This window comes from Lithobates pipiens, unplaced genomic scaffold (genome assembly GCF_037356315.1).
Source record: "Lithobates pipiens isolate NorthernLeopardFrog02 unplaced genomic scaffold, aLitPip1_a1.2 Scaffold_10, whole genome shotgun sequence".
Classification (NCBI taxonomy): Eukaryota; Metazoa; Chordata; class Amphibia; order Anura; family Ranidae; genus Lithobates; species Lithobates pipiens.
Genome location: NW_027507686.1, coordinates 57,827,316 through 57,849,771, shown reverse-complemented (window position 1 = coordinate 57,849,771; position 22,456 = coordinate 57,827,316). Strand labels below are relative to the sequence as shown.

At 44.3% G+C, this 22,456-nt stretch overlaps 1 protein-coding gene across 2 annotated transcripts in view; it reads left to right on the top strand.

Moving 5' to 3' along the window:
* Nucleotides 1-22,456, top strand: part of PRMT7 (protein arginine methyltransferase 7) — a 79,542-nt gene that overhangs the window by 729 nt on the left and 56,357 nt on the right. Inside the window, exons 2-8 of one of the 2 annotated variants that reach the window (XM_077455457.1) lie at nt 3,241-3,450; nt 3,626-3,760; nt 7,834-7,870; nt 14,945-15,094; nt 16,312-16,420; nt 17,989-18,101; nt 21,712-21,941. In XM_077455457.1, the coding sequence (XP_077311583.1) occupies nt 3,669-3,760; nt 7,834-7,870; nt 14,945-15,094; nt 16,312-16,420; nt 17,989-18,101; nt 21,712-21,941 (731 nt within the window). In that variant the 5' untranslated portion in view covers nt 3,241-3,450; nt 3,626-3,668. The remainder of the gene's footprint in view (nt 1-3,240; nt 3,451-3,625; nt 3,761-7,833; nt 7,871-14,944; nt 15,095-16,311; nt 16,421-17,988; nt 18,102-21,711; nt 21,942-22,456) is intronic. The other variant, XM_077455450.1, reaches the window with a different exon arrangement.

Sequence of the window (22,456 nt, the reverse complement as noted above, 5' to 3'; positions counted from 1 at the left end):
AACATATGTCTGTGGGCTTTCCAAGCTCCCCATCTACATTCAGATAGGTACATTTTATCTTGTAGGGTATACACAATCCTCTCCCTTATCATAATCACATTCACCCTGTCTCGGATGGAGGGTAGGGGCACTACGGGGGTCTTCAAGTGGAGAGCAATAAGGATGAGCTCAGGCGTTTTCGCATGCTCCACGTGCTGAGCCCACCAGGAAGTCGGCGCAGCGCTGCACTAATCACAGGCAGTGAGACATTGTCCCAGAGATCAGGCAATGTCTCACTGCCTGTGATTAGCACAGCGCCGACTTCCTGGCGGGCTCTGCACGTGGATCATGCGAACACGCCTGAGCTCATCCCTAGAGAGCAATAGCCTACAACGTTGATACGCAAATAGTATGTATAAGACATTCCTCTTTGCGGAGGTTACCTGAGATTTAGCCATAAAGGCTGCCGCACCTTGTAGTTTTCAGTTTACAAAACACTATGAATGAGTGATGCAGGTGGGTGGGCGGAGCCCCTCACGTCTATGTTCTTTACGGATTCTGAAAGAGAGCAAGGGGAAGAAGATCCCCCCCCCCCCCCCCACCACCTGTGTCATCAGGGGGTGCACTGGCCGGTGGATTTGTAACATGTTACACCCATATTCAGGGTGTACTGTTACAAAAGGTGAACTTTCCTTTATGGCTGCTGATCTCTGATAAAGTGGGCAGCCTCCGTCATCCAGCTATCTCCTCAGAATCTCTGCATCTCCCCCTCCCTTTCTTCCTGTCAGTTCCATAGTCTGTATGAGAGTGGATCTCCTCCACACTCCTCCTCTCCTGTGTCTGTTCCCTGCAGCTGCTCCAGTGCTTGTAAAGTAAAGAAACGTTTATTAATCACTTTGATCCTGTTACGTTTTTCAAGTCTATTTCTAATTCTGTCCTCTATTAGCCATGAGGTGCTTCCTGTGACGTGTCATGAAGATTAACATTACAGTCTTGGTTACTGATTCCCCCCTGTTTCCCTTGTTGAGACTGAGAAGAAGAATAAATTCAAAACCTTTGCAACCTCTCTGTCTTTTGTAAACAGATTCCATTCATCATCCTTTATGGGGCCAATATGTTCTGACCTCCAATTCTTACTATTTATATACTTAAAGAATTGGTTTTTTTTTTTACTCTCCTCCGCTTTGTGTCGGTTGTGTTCTATCTTATCTGCCCTGATTGCACTCTTACATTTCTTATTGCGTTTTTTGTAAAGTTGGAATGCTGATGATGACCCCTCAGCCTTGTGTTTTTTTTAAGGCCTTTTCCTTTGCCTTTATATGCATTTTTACATTGGCGTTAAGCCATCCAGGACTTTTGTTAGCTCTTTGTTATTTATTTCCCATTGGAATGCACTGGCTAATGCCCTTATTTAATATGCTTTTAAAGCACTCCCATTTATCCTCCATGTTCTTTGTTCCTAGGATTTTATCCCATTTAATGTCATCTAGCAAAGAGTGCAGTTTAGACAAGTTGCCTCTCTTGAAATTGAATGTCTCTGCATTACCCTTGTGCTTGTTATTTCTGTTATTTATACTGAGGTTAATTGACCTGTGATCGCTGTTTCCTAAGTTGCCCCCTATTTCCACATCCTCAGTTTGGTTTGTATTGTTAGTGATTAGTAGGTCTAGTAACGCATTCTTTCTTGTTGGTGCATTTACCATCTGACTCATGAAATTGTCCTGCAAGACATTTAGGAAATGACGAATGCGTGTTACTTTATGCCCAGTCTATGTCTGGATAGTTAAAATCCCCCATTATAATGACACTTCCTATCCTTTGCGGCTAGAGGTGTGCATCTTCACTAGCCTCATGATTCGTTTTGCTTCAATTATGATTATCATGTCAACGATTCTATTCAGTGATGCATCACGATTACTGCGCATGGTTTTCCTCAAAAAAATTCAAGCAGTCAGGAGAGCTCCATTTTTTTTAAATTGTATCTCTAATGGAAAAGAAAAAACTCCCTGCATGTAGCAAAGTCTAAACAGAGCAGACAACAACTTATTGAATTCAGGGACTGCTGAAGGAGAGCCCACTACTGAGCTCTGAAGAAGAGGGGTTGGTCCCCTCAAAACTTGTCATTGGGTGGTGAGTGGTGCGACCTCTGGAGAGTCCCGTTCGTCTAGTATTGGATGCTGCCATTTGATGACTACTTTTACTGTCTTACTGCAAGATTTTATACGATCGTTTGTGAGTAGTTTTTTGTTTTTTATTTCTTCAATAAACACGTACCTAAAGGATAATGCACAAGGCCGGTGCGCCCTCTCTTTTTCTCTTTATGACTTTTAGGGCTCCCCACCCTTGAGGGCGGCAAGGCCAGTGTCTGTTTTTCCATAGCTGGTCTGGTGTTCCGCCTACGCGCAGGAGTGCTATAGTTTTGTTATTGTAATAGTCACTCATACAGTTTCCCAGCATTGTAGCAGTGTTCCATCTATCACGGACAAGGACGAGGCGGGGCTTTGTTACAATGGAGGCTGCCGAACAGACTGCATGACACAGCGGGAAAAACCTTCTGTTTTAGTTATCAAAGGTACGGCTGCAGATTGGCACAATGAGTCTGCAGATGGGCACAGTGAGGCTTCACCCTCACTTGAGTATAAGCCGGGGGGGGGGGGTTCAGCCTAAAAATGTGCTGAAAAAAAGGCTGCAGATGGGCATTGTTTACCCAGTAGCTGCTGCATTTCCCACCCTAGGCTTCTACTTGAGTCAATACGTTTTCCCAGTTTTTTGTGGTAAAATTAGGTGCCTCGGCTTATATTTGGGTCGGCCTATACTCGAGTATATACGGTAAATAAAGCTTCTCCCTGTAGAACCACTTTATAGTCCACATACATTATGTCTTCTGCCCTGATGAAAAGGAGTGCCTAGGTTCTGAAACGCATTGGCTTTTGGTAATAATTGTATTTGGAATAAGCGTATCTGAATATTATGGTGTGATGCTTCAGCTCTACACCCATTCATCTTCATTATAACCCGAGGTGTAGGAGTTGCCCGTCCAGATCAATATGGAGATCACCTATAGTACACCACCATCAGATAATTGGATGAGAACAATATACAATTTAGTAGTAACAGCACTTCAGGATGCCAGCACATTTAATCTACTCTTTTTAGGAACACATCACATTCCAATATAGCAAGAGAGGTGTGTGTGTGTGTGTGTGTGTGTGTGGGGGGGGGGGGGGGGGTGATCTTTCTCTGATGCAGTTTCACTTTCAGGTCACCTCCGCACTCCCTACCTGCAACTGGACAGTGAAATTAGAATCAGCACACCAATGAGCTCATCTGTCTGTCATTCTGCAGTCATCTTCTGTTAACATGCACCTTGCATTCCAGCACACATCATTGGCACTTTGTGCTGCTTTTTCCGCCACCTGTCTGGGCTCTGCTGTACAAACTGTAGAGTAGACTGCAAGAGGCTGATATCAAGTCAGGTTCAAGTATTTACATGGGTTGCATTAAAAAAATATATTTAATGAGAACAGAGTTGCATTCATTTTTACCAGTTGTTAACCCACCGATGTTTGTAGGAATTGACCTTTAATACACTACACCTTGTCAGATTGGCTGAGCTGGTAACTAATGTAAAAGTTTTCCTTTTCAGGTTTCTTCTGCAGTAACATCTCAAGGTGAATGCTTGCCCAACCATGGTTTTCTGTGGCCGTGTTAACCCTACAACAGGGGCACTAGATTGGGTTGAAGAAGGTGAGGACTATGATTATCACCAAGAGATTGCCAGGTGAGTTTTTGCAAAAAGAAATCAGCAAATATGAGATGCGCAGATACTTCACTGGTATAACGATGCCTAATATTCACTTATTTAAAAAAAAAAAAAAAAGCTTTTTTTCTGGTTTTCAAATGAGGCCCCTTTCACACATGCGGACAGTATGTCTGTATTTCATCCATCCCTGCACAGTGTGCGGAGACCGCCTTGTCCACCGCCGGCTCATAGGGACAACGGAGTGATCCCCGCTGAGCAAGCGGATCATCACGGGGTGGATCATTACTGACCCACCCCGTGTGAAAGGGGCCTAAGGTACATTTCCATCATGGCATGTCAGATATGTAATGAATACATATATAAAAATATGCTGTACAACTGTGACAAATATTCAAATGGCTACAATGAAAATCAATGTATTTTCTATGATATGATCACAAGCACCATCTAGTGGCCATAATGCAAGATTTTTTTTCTGACTATTATTAAAAAAAAAAAAAAAAACACTCATCATGACCACGAGATGATGCTTACGATCACAGAAAACGTTGTATTACACAGAAACAGTGATTTTATTTGGAGCTGTGCAAATGTTTGTCACATGCATACAGCATTTTTTTTTTTATACCTAGACACCAAAATGTATCTCAGACCAAAAACTTTTTTTCCTAGTTTTGGCTAGGGTGGGGGAGGATTAGAACTCCTGTTTTTACTGTGATATATATATTTTCTCACTTTCTGTCCTGCTGACCATAGTTTTTCCCAGACAGGAACAGAGAAAAAATCTGCAACAGCAACATGTAAAGAATTACAAGTAGCCTTTTCCTGCAGCACTAAAAGAAAGCATTTTTTTATTAACGCAGAATTATGGGCAAAACTTTTTTTTTTTTCATTTTGGAGCAAGGGAGGGTTATATCCCCTGTCAGTTTTTTTTGTTTTTTTTTTACTGTCTGTATCCCATTAGGGAGATTTACCTTCATTTCCTGTCCCATAGCCAAACATTAAGTGAAGTGAGAGGAAAACTATGCAAATTAAGGGAATCTCTAGGGGACACCCAGGTCACCAGAGCTAGTGTTCCCATTGGAGGATTTCCCCTCTACTACGTTTATGGGGACAACCCAAAAGTTGGGATTTTCATTTACTTTCACTTTCAATGCTGATGGTAAACAGGACAAATAGAGAGGGTGAATTTCCTTAACGGGGCACAGACAGCAATAAAAAAACTGATGGGGCTTCTAATCCCTCTTCACTTTAGCCAAAACTAAAAAAAAAAAAACTTTTGTTTGCAGTTATACTTTAAAGGGGTTGTAAAGTAAATAAAAAAAAAAATAAAATAACAAATGTGTTATACTTACCTCCACTGTGCAGCTTGTTTTGCACAGAGTGGCCCCGAACCTGGTCTTCTGGGGTCCCTCGGCGGCTGTCTCTGCTTCCCCCCGCAAGTACTTCTCACGTTCATGCGAGCTCCCTCGCATGGTGAGAAGCACTTGTGGACGCGCTCCCGTGATACAGCCGTTGGCTATAGCCGCTCACTGTATCACTCGGGCCCGCCACCGACGCGCCGCATCATTGGATGTGTTTGACAGCAGTGTGAGCCAATGGCTGCGCTGCTTTCAATCCATCTAGCCAATCAGCGGCCAGGCTGAGTGGCGCAGAGGACGTCGAGCGCGGGACTTTCGAGGGGTCAGGTAAGTAAAATGGGGGTGCTGGGGGGGCCGGCACTGTCAGATGTTTTTTCACCTTAATGCATAGAATTCATTAAGGTGAAAAAATATTTACCTTTACAACCCCTTTAAGGTCTGTGTTGCTGTTGGAAATGTCCCCTCAATTCTGTCTGGAGCCAAGAAGAGCAGTAAAATCCTGACATCTACTGGCAAGAAAAAATAAGTTCAGCTCCCCATGTTAATGTAAGATTATTGGATGACACTTAAAGCTCAACTCCAGAAACTTGAAAATGATTCCTTGCATTGGGGCTGCACCAACAATTCAAGGGTTGATTGCTCATTTAGGTCTAGGGGACTTGTTAAAGTAGATTTACTTACTTATCCTCCACTCATCTGCACTGCTAGATCTGTTCCTGCAGCATCTTCTTCCCTATGCTGCAGCAGTCCCGATGTCATTAAGACCAATGCAGGGTCTATGGGGGGTGCTATCTTCCCTAAACTAAAAGAGCAGTTCACCCTCGTAGTGCGGGTACATCTTCAAGTTTCCTAGATTTGATCTTTAAAAAGCACTTGAAGACCAGGTCTTTTCTGGCACTTTTTGTTTACACGTAAGACTACTTACACACTGGGGCAGGTGGGTGTCGGAGGAAAAGCGGTGCTATTTTTAGTGCCGCTTTACTGTCATTTTAGCGGAGCTATTCAGCCACTAGGTTTTAACCCCTGCTAGCGCCCGAAAAAGGTTAAAACCGTTCGCAAAACACCGATGCAGCTTTAGGAGCAGTATATACACTGCTCCTACAGCACTGCAAAGATACGGCTTGCGGGACTTTTTGGCCCGTCCTGCAAGAACACCAATCCAGTGTGAAAGCACTCCGGTTTTCACACTGGAGACACAGGAGAGGCTATTTACAGGTGCTATTTTTAGCGCTGTAGCGCCTTTAAAGCACCGTGTGCAAGTAGCCTAACAATCAATATTTTTTGCTAGACTATTACTTAGAACCCCCAAGCATTATATGTTTTTTTAAAGCAGAAGCCCTAGAGCAGGGGTGCCCAACCTTTTGAAGAGCGAGGGGCACTTAAGCGACTTGGTAAGTGGTTGCAGGCCACAATGAGTGGAGCGGGCGGATGACAGGTCCGTGTTCACTCCACATATACAGAGCAGACATAAACGCAGCCCACTGTACGTACGCTATGGGCCCCCTGGTCCGATCCGCCCAGCTGGAAAGGGACGGATCTCCCTCTGTTTTAAAAATAAAAATTATTTTATTTTTTTAGCAGATCAGATTGGAGGTAGGTGGGTTTAAACAGACACCAATCCGATCAGTTCTGCTGGTCAATATAGGTGAATGGAAGATACAATTTGGATTGGACCGATCATGTGAAAGGGGCCTAATGCTGTTTTCACACTGATATGCTGCAGTTTACCCACACCACTGGTGCAGTGCACCTGTGTCTTTCCCGTGGGTTAGCTGCACTTTGTCATATACTTATGTTTTATCCTGCAGGTGTGGTGCACTTTCTGAAAGTGCACCAAACTCTCAGGTAATAACCAAATTCTATGGCTCGGTGCGGATCAGTTTGAAAGCAGCCCAGTAACTATTGCAGAACAGATATGCCCATATATACACTTATATTTAGTAACAAACTTACCTTTAATACGTCTTCTGTTCAGGTATCACTGGCTGTTGCTGTCCCAGGCAGAGTGCATTTAGTATTACTCCGCCTGTGACAGGAGTCAGCGCTATACAGCAGGCTCTGCAGCCACTTGCTTCCTCTACTGCCGGCTTCATTTACAACACTGATGCTCTGGGATGGTGGATTGGCAAAATTTTTTTATCACTTTTAATGCTGTCACAAGGAATGTAAACAACCTTGTGACAAGTACTCTTTATGGAGAGGTCTGGGGTCAGTAAGACCCCAGATCCCTTCTCTGCCCTTAAAAGCATTCAAAAAAACAAGATCTGTGTTTTAGAATTCTTTTGATTAAAAAACAATAAAAACAAAACAAAATGGTGCCATTGACATCTGGGTTACCATAGCCGAACTAAGCTGATCTGGTTGCTCAGGTCTTTCCGGTGGGACGGGAGAGCCTGAGAAAGCTGCGGAAGGGGGGGGGGGGGAGAATGCCCAATCTCGCTCCTTGTAAAAGCAATCCAGGAGCTAGTTAGCCACTAGGATTGCTTTTCCAGGAGAGCCAACCGCCGACTCTAAAAAACAGTATCAGAGTGATGCCTGCAGCTGTAGGTATCATCGTTGTATAACTACCGAAGTCCACGTCCTTGGTCCGAAACTTGTTAAGAGTACAGCTGAATGTTAGAAATTAAATCACATTTATGCTCTAATATTATATTAAAAACCCTGTGGTGTTTGAATACATTGGGTACCTTTCTGGTTCCTGAACTGATATTCTCAAAATATTTCTTTCAGATCATCCTATGCTGATATGTTACATGACAGAGACCGTGTAAGTATGATAAATATTTGTTGTTGGCCACTGCATACATTAAAATGAAAGCTGGAAAAGGCATTGCTCATAATAATAATAATAGATTTTATTTATAATGCACTTTACATCAAAGAGATCTCAAAGTGCTACAAGTTAAAATTAACAATTATACAATAAAACGAACATCTAAAAAGAACAAAAAGCTTTGCTAAAAAGAAATTACCTTTTTTTTAAACTTTTCTTCGATGGTTGGGAGAGGGATGTTTTTGTACCATTCTTTATTGATTGCTGTGTTCTTAGGGAAAAATTGTGAGTGAGCCCACTCCCTTGGCTGAGAAGCAACCCCACACATGAATGGACTCAGGATGTTTTAATGTTGGAATGACATGGTAGCGCTCACCTTTTCGTCTCCGGACAAGGTTTTTTCCAGATGCCCCAAACAATCAGAAAGCGGATTCATAAGAGAAAATTACTTTACCCCAGTTTTCAGCAATCCAATCTCTGTACCTTTTGCAGAATGTCAGTCTGTCCCTGATGTTTTTCCTGGAGAGAAGTAGCTTCTTTGATGCCCTTCTTGACACCAGGCCAACCTCCAAAAGTCTTTGCCTCACTGTGCATGCCAGTCTACTCACACCTGCCTGCTGCTATTCCCGAGCAAGCTCTGCACTGGTGGTGCCCCAATCCCATAGCTGAATCAATTGTAGGTGACGGTCCTGGCGCTTGCTGTACTTTGTTGGGCGCCCTGAAGCCTTCTTCATAAATGCAATGGAAATGTTTTCTGGGCTTCTATAAGATTAAGTTCATTTTCATGACAAACAGGGACTTTGCAATTAATCACAATTTATCTGATCACTCTTCATAACATTCTGGAGTATATGCAAATTGCCATAAAAAAACGGAGGCAGCAGACTTTGCAAAAATTTATATTTGTGTCATTCTCAAAACTTTTGGCCACGGCTGTATTCTGACAGCAGGGAATACCTGTCGCTCTCTGAATACAAAGACACAGCGGGGAGGATTCCCTTATGAGCCTTGAGTGTGCGGCTGAAAGAATCGGGTCCGTTTTTCAATTCAACCCACCGGTTGAATGAAAAAAACAAACTGATCTATGGCCAGCTTAAAGCATTTGTTAACCCCAAAAAAAAAGTCGATTCTGGTCCCTTAACCACTTAAAGGGTCACTAAAGGAATTCTTTTTTTTTAAATAACAAACATGCTATACTTACCTCCACTGTGCAGCTTGTTTTGCACAGAGTGGCCCAAACCTGGTCTTCTGGGGTCCCTCGGCAGCTGTCTTAGCTCCCTCCCGCAAGGACTCCACAACTTCATGCAAGCTCCCTCTCATGATGTGGAGTGCTTGCGGGCACGTTCCCGTGATACAGCTGGCGGCCGTAGCCGCTCACTGTATCACTCGGCCCCGGCGCGCCGTGTCATTGGATGTGATTGACAGCAGCCCAAGCCAATGGCTGTGCTGCTTTCAATCCATCCACTCTAGCCAATCAACGGGCAGGGTTAGCGGCGAAGAGGACATCGGGGGCGAGTGTGGGACTTTCGAGGGGTCAGGTAAGTAAAACAAGGGGGTTGGGGGGACCGGCACTGTCGGATGTTTTTTGTTATCATTCCATGCATTAGGCTGGGTTCACACTGCTGCGGGGGGAGATCCGGATGTGATTCGCACCGCAAATCACATCCGATCTCCGTAGCGATGCGAGTTCAGCCATACAGATAGTATGGCTGAATTCGCATCGGTCCCACAGCAAACTCGCACGGGACCCTTTTTTTGGTCCGCAACAGAATCGGATCGCATGGGGGTTCACACCATGCGATCCGATTCCTGTGCGAGTCGGCAGATCGCACTGCGATATGCGGACGGATCTGGGGGTGTCATTAACATATCATTGACACTCCCAGCCGTCCGCATAGGGCAGTGTGAACTGCCGGCGGGAGTAATGCGATGCGGGAAAACGCCGCGGATTCGCGGCGTTCCCGCATCGCAGCGGTGTGAACCCGGCCTTAAGGTGACAAAACGTTTACCTTTACTTTAAGCCCCGAACCATTTGGCTTTTTACAATTTGGCACTGCGCTGCTTTAACTGGTAATTGCGCGGTCATGCAATGCTGTACCCAAAATAAATTAGCATCCTTTTGTTCACACAAATAGAGCTTTCTTTTGATGGCATTTGATTGCCTCTGCGATTAAATTTTTTTATTTTTTGCGATTATAAAGAAGAAAAAAAAAATGGAAAAAAAAAATATTTTCTAATTTTTGTTATAAGAAAAATCCAATAAACTCAATTCTAGTCATACATTTAGGCCAAAATGTATTCAGCCACATGTCTTTGGTAAAAAACAACTGTCAATAAGTGTATATTTATTGGTTTGCGCAAAAGTTATAGCGTCTACAAACTAAAGTACATTTTCTGGAATGTACACAGCTTTTAGTTTGACTGCCTATCTCATTTCTTGAGATGCTAAAATGGCAGGGCAGCACAACCCCCTCCCCCCCAAAATGACCCCATTTTGGAAAGTAGACACCCCAAGCTATTTGCTGAGAGGCAAGTTGCGGGAAAATGACAAACTTTTTTTTATTTTTTGCACAAAGATGTTACTAAATGATATATTGCTCAAACATGCCATGGGCATATGTGGAATTATACCCCAAAATACATTCTGCTGCTTCTCCTGAGTACGGGGATACCACATGTGTAGGACTTTTTGGGAGCCTAGCCGCTTACAGGGCCCTGAAATCCAAGCACTGCCTTCAGGATTTCTATCACAGTTCTTAAGGCCATAAAATGGCACGATGGCGCAACCCCCCCCCCAAATGACCACATTTGAAAAGTAGACACCCCAAGCTATTTGCTGAGAGGCATGGTGAGTGTTTTGCAGCTCTCATTTGTTTTTGAAAATGAAAAAAGGAAATCATTTTTTTCCCACACAATCTTGCCAGCGCTTCCTATGTAGTCAGGGCAGTTCTCCGGCTCTATGTGACTATCTCTTCCCTCGTAAACCATAAAACGATATGTATGTTGCCCTGTCACAGAGCTTATTCATCTTGACCCTGTATCTGGCACGCTTGCTGGGAAGATACTGTTTAAAAAACAAGCGGCCAGTAAATTTAATCAGGGACTCATCAACGCAGACAACTTGATGGGGAGTAAACAAGGCTGCAAAACATTTGTTGAAGTAGTTTACGAGGGGCTGAATTTTGTAGAGCCGATCATATCCAGGGATTTCATGAGAACAACAGAGTTCATTGTTGTTGAAGTGCATGAACCGCAAAATCTGCTCGTATCGTGCCCTGCCCATGGAGGCAGAGAACACGGGCATATGGTGAATTGGGTCAGTGGACCAATATGACCGCAACTCACTCTTTTTAGTTATGCCCATGTCGAGGGAGAGGCCCAGAAAGGTCTTAAATTCAGAAACCGTAATTGGTTTGCAATCTCTGGCATGAGAGGACTGGGGATTAGCGGTTATGAATTGACCAGCATACAAATTGCTTTGGTCCACAATAGAGCTATAGTGGTCTTCAGTGAAAAACAGCGAAAAAAAATCAAGTGACGTAAAATCAACTGTTTCCACCTGAATTCCGGGTTGGCCAGTGAATGGGGGAAGTACGGGTGCTGCAGAAGTGGTGGGTTCCCAATTAGGATTGGCAAATTCTGCAGGAAGGACACTATGGGCATGACGGGGCTGTCTTTGTTTTCTTGGTGGCAGTGGGACACTACTTGTGTTTGCCACCTCACCAGCTTGAACTGCACTTATGGGACTCGCCACGTCACCACATGATACTGCAGTGCTGGATGTACGACCAGGGTGTACTAGGCCGCTGGTGCTTGCCAGTTCACCAGAAGGATGAGCGGCACTTTGCTCCATATGAGAGCCCTGTGGTTCTTGCACCTCAACAGCAGAAGAAGATTAGGGTCTGGTATGCCTGACCTTGGCAGGGACCACATCTCCGTCGTCAGAGCTATCTGTCATGGAGCTACTGTTGTCTACAGGATCGTAGTCTGAGCCTGAATCTGACATCCTCTTCACTATCTGTCATACTCAGAAACGTGTAGGCCTTTTCACTAGTGTACCTTCGATTTGCCGTTTTGGGCTCTAAATTTACTGGTATCCAAGTGAGACTCACAGGAAAAAAAGCTCCTAGGCTGTCAGCAACTGTATCAAATGCTACCAAAAAACTGTTAGCGATCGCAGAGATCAGGCCTGACTCTGCGAACGCTGCAGTTATGTGTTTAGTGTTTTGTAAGTGACAGTGATCGATCGATACTGCACTTGGGTGGGCTGGGCGGAGGGGCTAAACGCAGGTGCTAGCAGATATAGTTTCATAGTTTCATTTAAGGCAGCACAGTGGTGTAGTGGTTAGAAGGCAGCACAGTGGTGTAGTGGTTAGCACTCTCACCTAGCAGTAAGAAGGGTCGCTGGTTCAAATCCCAACCACGACACTACCTGCCTGGAGTCTGCATGTTCTCCCTGTGCCTGCGTGGGTTTCCTCCGGGTACTCCGGTTTCCTCCCACAATCCAAAGACATGCAGGTAGGTTAATTGGCTTCTGTCCAAAATTGGCCCTAGTATATGAATGGGGACCTTGGATTGTGGGCTCCTTGAGGGTAGGGACTGGTGTGAGTGTGCAGTGTACAGGGATGGGGACAGTTGTAGACACTCACTCAGGTTGAACTGGATGGACTGGTGTCTTTATTCAACCTTACTAACTATGAAACTATGAATCTGACTCTGCCTGGGGCGACGCAGACCCTATTTGACACTAAAACCTAACTGATATCACCTACTGGGCGATCAGGGGGTTAAACCTTTATTGGGTAATAAACGGCAGGTATAAAAAACAAACGAACTAACCAGCCTCGCCCGTAACACTTATACGGTGATCACTGGTGAAAGGGTTAACTAGGGGGCAATCTGGGTTAAAACCTTTATTAGGTAGTATATGGGGTTACCTGACGCTATAAAAAGCTGATGATGAACCTAAATAACTAACAGGTTAACTAGCGTCACCCGTGACACTTATACGGCGATCTGAAAAATGATCGATTAGTGACACTGTTGACAGGGGATGAAGGGGTTAAACCTTTATTAGGGGGTACCACTAACTGCCCTAACACTTATAACAGTCACAAAATTATACCAATGCAGTAATCAGTAAAAAAAAAAATGAAAACTGCCATTGGTGTCACTGTGGCAGGGGGGTGATTTTTGTGCCTATGTGTACTAGTGTTAGTGTAGTATTGGTACAAACTCACATTGATGTCTTCTCTTCTCGGGCGCAGGAACGAAAGGCTGCACAAGGAGAGATGACATCACTGTGCTGTGTAATCTGCTTTAACCAGTTGCCGACCATCGCACAACGATGTACGTCAGCAGAATGGCATGGGCAGGCATATGGGCGTACCTGTACGTCCCTACCTCCCCGATTGGGCCCCCCTGGTGCCTGTGGTGGTCGGCATTGTTGCAGGATCAATCTGTGCTGAGGGGGAGGCCACTGATTCATGACCACTCCCTCGCAATCGCTCCCGACAAATGAGAAGCTTCCTCTGCTTCTGAAATGTAAACAGAAGCAAAGGAAGCTTCTCATTTGTCAAGAGCGATTGCGAGGGAGTGGTCATGAATCGGTGGCAACAATGCCGACCACCACAGGCACCAGGGGGGCCCAATTGGGCCCCCTGCCCGCTGGGAGGTAGGGACGTACAGGTACGCCCATATGCCTGCCCGTGCCATTCTGCTGACGTACATTGTCGTGCGACGGTCGGCAACTGGTTAAAGCAGATTACACAGCACAGCGTTTTATGTAATCTGCCTCCCTCCGAAGTGTAACCCCCCCTCCAAGCCTACCATTTGCTGTATGTCCTCTCTAAACAGACCAGGATAACCAGGGCAGCCTTGCCCTGATCACCATGGACTAAGTGCCTCCCTCTGTGATAGGCTCTCTGCTCTGCTCTCAACCCCCTCCGCCCTCTCTGTTTCCGGCCTCCGCCACCCCCCCGCCGTTATTATTTTAATATTAAAATATTAAATTTGTCACTGCCAGACTCTCTATTAGAGGTTGGCTTAGCACAATGTGTAAGTTGTATTTAAAAACGTTCGCTGTAAATACTGAATATTAGCTGTCTTCAGGCCGGTCATGTGACTCTTGGCCGCTTTCCAGCTCCGATGGGTGGCTTCTGCGGAGGAGATGAGCGGCCGTGTAATCTCCCTCTGAGGTCAGAGGGTGATCACAGCCCCTCCCGCAGAAGACATCTATAAGAGCTGGAAAGTGGCAGCGAATGATGAGACCAGCCTGAGGCCAGCTGATATTCAGTATTTACACTGCTTGTTTTTAAATAGAACTTGCACATTGTGCTATGCCAGCCTCTAATAGAGGGGCTGGCATAGACTTATAATAATGCCTTAAAGTGATTGTAAGGGTATTTTTTTTTTTTAAACAAACATGTCATTCTTACCTCCACTGTGCAGCTCGTTTTGCACAGAGTGGCCCGGAACACCGACTTCTGGGGTCCCTCGGCAGTTCTCCTTGCTTCTCCTCTTATCAGATAACCCCCTCGGAGAAGCGATTCCCTGAGGGGGTTACCTTATGGGCGCACTCCTTAGTCCAGCATTCTGCGTCCATAGCCCCCGAATGCAGGACTCTGCCCCGGCGCCCGCATCATTGGATTTGAGTGACAGTAGCGAGAGCCAATAGCTGCGCTGCTATCAATCTATCCAATCAAAAGCCAGGAGCCCCGTGGAGAGAGAGACAGCACGTCCCCGATGACTGAATGAAGGGGTTCAGGTAAGTAAAACGGGGGTGTTAGGGAGCCGGTGACTGCCAGGTGTTTTTTTACCTTAATGTATATCATGCATTAAGGTGAAAAAACCCAAACCTTTACAATCCTTTTAATAAACACTTTAAGTTTTTTTTTTATTTTTTTTTTGCTGTCTTGGGGAGTATCATTAACGTGTCAAGCTTCAGCTAATGTCCCAGGAATTAGGTTGCAGACACCAATAACAGATCCAGTGCCGCATAAAATTATGTGCTTTTTCACGATCCTGATAATTTTGTACTCTCAGAACTCGCAAATCTGTCTTCTGCAGAATGAGAAGTATTATCAAGGAATCCGTTCAGCGGTGAAGAGAGTAAAGGAAAGAGGGGAGAAAGTCATTGTCTTAGATATTGGGACTGGAACCGGACTTCTGTCAATGATGGCGGTCACAGCCGGAGCAGACTATTGTTATGCTATTGAGGTAAGCAGCACATCTCATTTTATATTTGTTGGGTGTATGTACTCATTGGCATGTTTTCTGTACACTGTCCCTAATTTCTGCCCGAACTTGTGAAGCTTGCTGACAGAATTTCATCCCTGGATAGGGCATTCAAGGCAATAATTATTGGTAAAAAATTCCCAAAATAGTTTATACAGCCCTCTGTCCTCAGTATGTATAAACACAAGCACTTAATTGCACACAATATGTGTGTCTATTGGGGGCTGTGGAATTATGGACTCAGCAGCTGCCTAATTCCTAAAAATGAATTCATGAAGTAAAACACATAAATATCCAGTCAACAGGTAAGATGTCATAAAACCTCACAGTCTCCTAACCACCCACTGTTGTCCCGAACAGCAGCACTAATTAAAACTCGGTGTGTCCCACGAGGGTCATGGTGTATGATATATGGTGAGCTATAGTGGACAAGACCAGAGGAGTGTAATTTGTGTGGACTGCGCAGATTCCAAGGGATGGGTGAGCAATGTGGGGAATCGCAAAGAACCTGATGATCCCGCTGAGTCTTGTAATTTATGCCTATTGAAGGATTGTGTTTGTGAGTTTTTATTTTGCTGTTTATTGCAATAAAATTAACTGTTGTTTGACGGAATTACACTATATATGGTTCCATTTTTTGTGCAAACAAACATGGGGAAGTATTGAAGCTGTAGCGACAACAGGATTAAACAGGAGGAGACAAATAGCCAAAAACCAGTGCCGATGAGGATAATGTATGTGTGATACGCTGATTTCACCGGTGCATTTCGGTAAGAATATTACCAAAAGGGGGCCTCCACTGATCACTAGCATCCTATGTGTGGAATTCACGTGTGAAGGTGGTGTGGAAAACACGGTGGTGGTGAAGAAATTGCGACATAAAGAATTCACTCTGTAGAATTCCTTTATACGTTTTTTTGGACTATTTGTGTACACAGCTATGATGATGTTTAGTTAATTAATTATTTTATTAACGAGTGCGTATATAATATTTTTGCACATCAAATTGCATCTTGTAATTGCGAGTCAGCGAATATCTACTCAATAAGGAGTGTATTGTTTGATCAGTTTTAATTAGCGATGCTGTTCGGGACAACAGTGGGTGGTTAGGAGACCGTGAGGTTTTATGACATCTTACCTGTTGGCTGGATATTTATGTGAATAATTATTGGTAACTTATAATTGTGATTTTATTGCAGGTGTTTACTCCTATGGCAGAGGCAGCTGTACAGATAGTAAAAGCCAATGGCTTTGGTGACAAGATCAAAGTTATCAACAAGCATTCGAAAGAGGTGACAGTGGGACCAGGTGAGACATAGTTCTACTTAATGTGGTGCTTGATTTTTCTAAATAATTTGATAGTACACAACAAAATTTCATGGACAAACTAAATAATGGTTATTGGCAGGATTATTATCTTTTATTTTTTTTATTGTGCCAAACTTTTTTTTTTTTTCTTCATTGACACAGGGGACCTGTGGATAAAGTGTTAGCTAGTGACTTCAGTTGTGTTTGCAAAATATTGTTTAGCATATATATATATATATATATATATATATATATAAAACTTGGTCCAATGTAACTATGTAAAGAATATCCATACCTGCAATTCGTTTTTAAATGTTCTATAAAGGCTATTTTTTTTTTTTTAAAAATACAGTCATTTTCCTCCTCTTTGGTGGTTCACCACTGGCACTGTCCACCCCTTATTCTACTGAGTGCCTCCTCAGCAAGCCCTGTGCTAAAGGGGCTCCTGTGTGAGTACAGTCCAGAGATGGGCTGTATGCATCAATAGACGCATACAGCAGGCCACACACCCCCATTCAGCCCTCACAGAAGTTTGACTGACAGCTTCCTGTGAGACCAGGAAGAGAGGCGAACAGGGCTGCAACCAGGATGGCACTGAAGTGGTGAGAGGTGTCAGGTGAGTGTTTAGGGTTAATGAGGAGGGACAGTTAGTGGGGCATATTTTACCTTAATGCAGGGAATGCATTGAGGTAAAAAAAAACATTTAGCGTTTATAACCGCTTTAAAGTGCACATGCAGGAATCAAGTTGTAGGAGAGAGAATGCATGGCATTTAAAGGCTTACGTATTTCTCTATATTGTTAATATCAAAATGTGTTGTGTGAATTGTGTAGTGTGACTTTTATTCTCTGATACTTGAGCTTGTAATACAGTTAGCCAGATTGCTTAATGTGGCTCTGAAGTCAAATATATTATACCTTAATGCATTCCCTGCAGTAAGCTAAAAAATGTCCTACTATCTGGAAGCTGATTGGTTTCTATGCACAGCTGCACCAGATTTTGCACTCTCCTGTTTTAGTAAATCAACCCCACTGAGAGCAGCAGGAGCCCTTGGTAAGTTGAATCCTTGAGGAGGAAGAGGGAGAAGGGGAGGGAGGGTCCAAGCCACACTGACACACTCAGCATAGCATCATCTTTTATACTTTACTAAAAATGGGTATTCTAATTTGTTTGCACTAAAATTCAAGTGTGTTTTTTCCAAAATATTTGCATGTAAAAAAAATAGCGTAAATACCATGTGACATTAAAAAAATTGCAACACTTGCCATTTTATTCTCAAAGGCCTCTGCATAAAAAATATATAGAATGTTTGAGGGTTCTCGTAATTTTCTAGCAATAAAAACCCTGATTTTTACATGTAGGAGGGAAATGTCAGAACTGGTTAATCAACATTGGCTATTGGATGACTCCAAAGATTCTACAAACATACAATTAAGCCCTAGCAGGGAGGTGAAATGCATCATAAGGTGGTGGGTGGTGTTGCTGCTGGATGTTTGCACTGAAAATAATTTATCTTTGAAAACTGTAATTTTCGTTGTTATATTACACATTTCTAATATTTGGTTACAGATGGAGACATGCTGCAGCGTGCTAACATCCTCATCACAGAACTGTTTGATACTGAGCTTATAGGAGAAGGGGCCCTGCCTAGCTATGAACATGCTCAGCAAAATCTTATGCAGGTATAATGACTTCAAACATGCAGTGTTAGCTTAGTGTTTGTTTTCAATGGAAGATGAACTATATTCATCATAGATGAACATTTGTGGGGTACATGTCAGTATTCTGTAGTGCAGTATACAAATCCTTAGAATCCGCAATCACCCGTTAGACGGTCAATCATTGCTTGCCTATTTGTTGGCTGGGCATTCCTTTGTTTCCTGCTGACTCCTCTGCTGCTCGGTTATTTCGGTTATCTTCTGTGACTCATTGGCTCCCACCTCCTTATGATTCCTCTGTTGTTTCTCTCACATGAACCATCCTATCCACCTGTTGCTCCTGCTGTCTGTCCCGTGTCTTGTATACTCATTGCTCCCATTCCTGTGGCTCACACTACATTATCCTGCTATAGGCACTTTTCTTGTGTCCTGGTACATGAAGACCTACCTACTCCTATTTATCCCTTTTAGGTGAACCATTCACATAAAGGAACACGACTTACCAGAACTCTTTTCTTTTTTTTCTTTTTTTTTTTCACCTATTTCTGCACTCAGCTGCAACTACGATATGGTTCTTTATTACCATGTGTCTGTTTCTCCCTATCTTGCCCCTACACTGTTCGATGTCCTCACCAAGCAGATCTTTGCTTTTTATAGTAGTTGGAAAATCTAAATAATATTATACAATCTGATTGTAATGTAGTAACACAGGACTTAAAGCTGAACTAAACTCAATGTTTCCCAAAACAGTTACATTTAAGGTATGTCATAAATCAGGGGGCGGCAACCTACAGCCCGCGGGCTGCACCATGCCCCCCACCGCTAAATGTCAGCCTCGTCAGTGCACATGATGAATTCATGTACACCTGGCCCACGGACATTTTAACCCCAGTCGGCTTTCATGGGATAACAACTAATACGACTAAGAAGCCACATCGGCTGTTATCCCTAGCCGAGGGAGGGGATGTCCCGCCACCTTCCGCGGCCTATCCCGAGCTCTCCCATCCCACCGGGAGGCCAAGCGACCACCCGGCACATCTGCCGGCTGGCTGGAGACCCAAACGAAGCCAGGGTTCTGGCAGAATCGGCAACCCATCAGATTGTGTAACAGAAGTGACGTTCCATCACGGCCATCTTGGTACACCCCGCACACGTCCTCAGTAAGCCTTACTGCGGACAAGTGTGGGGTGTACCAAGATGGCCATCGTGGTGTAGTGACAGAACGTCACTTTCGTTACCAAATCTGACGGAAAACCGGAATCGGCCTCAATCGGGTCTCGGATCTAGTAACCCGGAAGCAATGTCATACCATCACTTTCGGTTTACAGAAGACTTAAAGGCACCACATTTTTAAAATGACAGTATTCAAAATGCTTTTAAGTGTAAAGAAGGGATTTGGGGTCTTATAGACCCCAGATTCCTCCATAAAGCGTACCTGTCACCGCCTATTACTGTCACAAGGGATTACACATGTGAGACATCGCTACCACCATTAGAGAGAGCAATAATGCTAGCACAAGGCCTACTGTGTGACTCTAAACTGGTAACCTGTAGAAATTCTTAAAACATTGACTGTGGAAATTTCTAAATACTGTAGTTTGTTGCTATTCCACGAGTGTGCGCAATTTTAAACCATAACTGGGGGGTGTTGTGTGATGTGCGGGGGTGGGGGTGCTGTGTAATGTAAAGGGTTCCAGAGGTGCGTGGGCTATGTAATCTAAAGGGGTCCAGATTATTGTTTTAATTTATTAGCAAGTGAATGTGGCCCACCATGCATTCACATACATTGAGTCCAGCCCTTAAGTGCAAAAAGGTTGCTGACCCCTGCCGTAAATGATAATTGTCACAGTTGCTTGTGCTCTCAACTGAACTGTCAAGCCATCCAATGGCTGGTGTCATAACTGATCACCCGTACAGCATCATGGCAACTGCAGATCAAACGGAGGCTAAGATGGCAGCTTCCTTGGCTGTAAGGCCCCTTTCACACTGGGGCGCTTTGCAGGCACTACAGTGCTAAAAATAGTGACTGCAGAGCGCCCTGAAACAGCTGCTGCTGTGTCTCCAGTTTGAAAGGCAGAGGGCATGCAGCGAGGCTTTGTGGGCGGTTTTGACCCTTTTTCAGCCGCTAGCGGGGGTTAAACCTGCGCCTGAAAAGCGCCCTGCTAAAACGACCGCTAAATGTAGCGCCGCTTTACCGCCAGCGCCCGCAACGAATCAGTGTGAAAGTAGCCTAAAGGATATTAGATTTTAGTTACGCTTTAAGAATATTATGCACAGAAGTCCTCTAATACAGTGGTCATCAACCCTGTCCTCAGGGCCCACTAACAGGTCAGGTTTGTAAGGTAACTGAAATACATGACAGGTGATATCATTTGCTGCTCAGTGATTGCAGTATTCTAGTCTGCATCTCCCCAAGGTAATACATAAAACCTGGCCTGGCAGTGGGCCCTGAGGACAGGGTTGATGACGACTGAGTCTAATGGACCCTGGAGCAGTGTCACTCATTGGTATAAAACTAGAATACAGAACTATAGGATACCATCTATGAGAACATCTCTTTTTGTAACTGATTTTTACAGTGATACTTTATTTACTGCACATTCACTGGATTCAATGGAACTTCACTCTCCCAATCTGCCTTGATTATTTGTAATCCTTATGCTGCTAGCATTAGTAAACAGATAGGAAAGTATATTGTATTTACCTGTTTTAAGCCTTTTTTTCTACATTTCATCAGTTACTTCTTGGTTTCCAGCCTAGGCAAATTATGTCATACATTCCAGGAGTCTTCAGTAGGGGAGGAGAAGAGGTGGGGTTTTCTCAGATAAGCACACTCTCCTGCATGCATACCTGAGCTAAGGGCAGGTGGATTCCAGGAAGTAAATGCTACATGAATCAATTGCCCTTACTCAAGATGGCCATGGCCAGAAATGGCAGAGATTTGTTTTTTTATAGTCCTTTCTCAACAAAATTAAGCATGGAGACCTGGATGGATGGGAGAGTTTGCTTTGAATATTAAAATTGAATTAAACAGTGTTTTTGTTTGGGCTGCTCAGATGCAGTGAAGATTCACATTCAATTAAAGTGGTTAGGTAAAGGCTCAAAGGTTTTTAACTTCATGCATTTTATGCATGAAGTTAAAAATGTTTGTGTGCAGCAACAACCCCCCCCCAATACCTAGCTGAGCCCCATCTGGATCCAGTGATGTGCACGAGAGCCTTGGCTGTCCTGGTCATTGCCATTGGCTCCCGCTACTGCTAATCACAGGAAGTGAGCCAATGAGGAGAGAGCGGGGAGCAGGGCCAAGGCGTGGCTGTGTATAAATGGACACCCAGAGCAATGACTCGAGAGCGAGCCTGCACGAGTGCCCCCGTAGCAAGCTGCTTTCTGTGGGGGCACTTACCAGGAAGGAGGAGCCTGGAATTCCCGAGAAGAGAGGGATCCATGCTGCATTGCACAGAGCAGGTAAGTGTAACATGTTTGTTATTAAAAAGAAATGCCTTTACACTCACTTTAACTTTGTTGCCATTCAAAAGTAATATGTAATATTAGTGGTACCTAAGGTCCAATGAAAGTACTGTATAGCTATATTGTGTTGTTCTTTCTGTCAATCTCTTCTGATGCATGCTTACAGGAGCGGTGGGAAGCAGTGCCTCATCGAGCTACAATATATGCATTAGTGGTGGAATCTCGCAGGCTTTGGGGCTGGAATAAGCTATTCCCCATAAACTTGCACCAGGGGCTCATCCATGCTCCAGCCGAAATTCAGACCTGTCCTGGAGCTCCATCAGTGTGTGATGTCCAGCTTAGCCAGCTGAGCCCAGATGACTTCAAAACACTCAGCGACATCATGGCCATTTTCAGGTGAGAGCATTTTGTTTATGCGAAAGCGTGGAAAATATGCCGCAGATTTGCCAACTTGCCGCAACTTGCCTAAAAATAGCTCTCCTTAAAGGCATTTCAAGCGGAGTTCGTCCTTTCTCAGTTTATCAAAAGTCAGCAGCTACAAAAAGTGTAGCTGCTGACTTTTAATATACAGACACTCACCTGTCCCACGGTTCAGCAATGCGGACACCCGAAGCCTCGCACCTCTCCCCCTCCACTCCGCAGCCCCAGCATTACTACTGTGGGCGCCCAGCTGTGACAGCTTGCGGCTTCACAGCCACGCATGTACAAACCGCGCTGCAGTCTCCTAGTGGCAAGTTAATCTTTGGGGACCTGTGACGTATCCCAGAACATTGCAGAGAGGTGCCCTCTGGGGGGAGAGAAGGAATCGCATAGGCAGTCAAGCAACAGGAGGAGGAAGAGGGGCAGGAAGTACCTGTCAAAACCAGGTACCCGCTCCTCTCCCCCCCCCCAAAAATAATTACATACCAAAT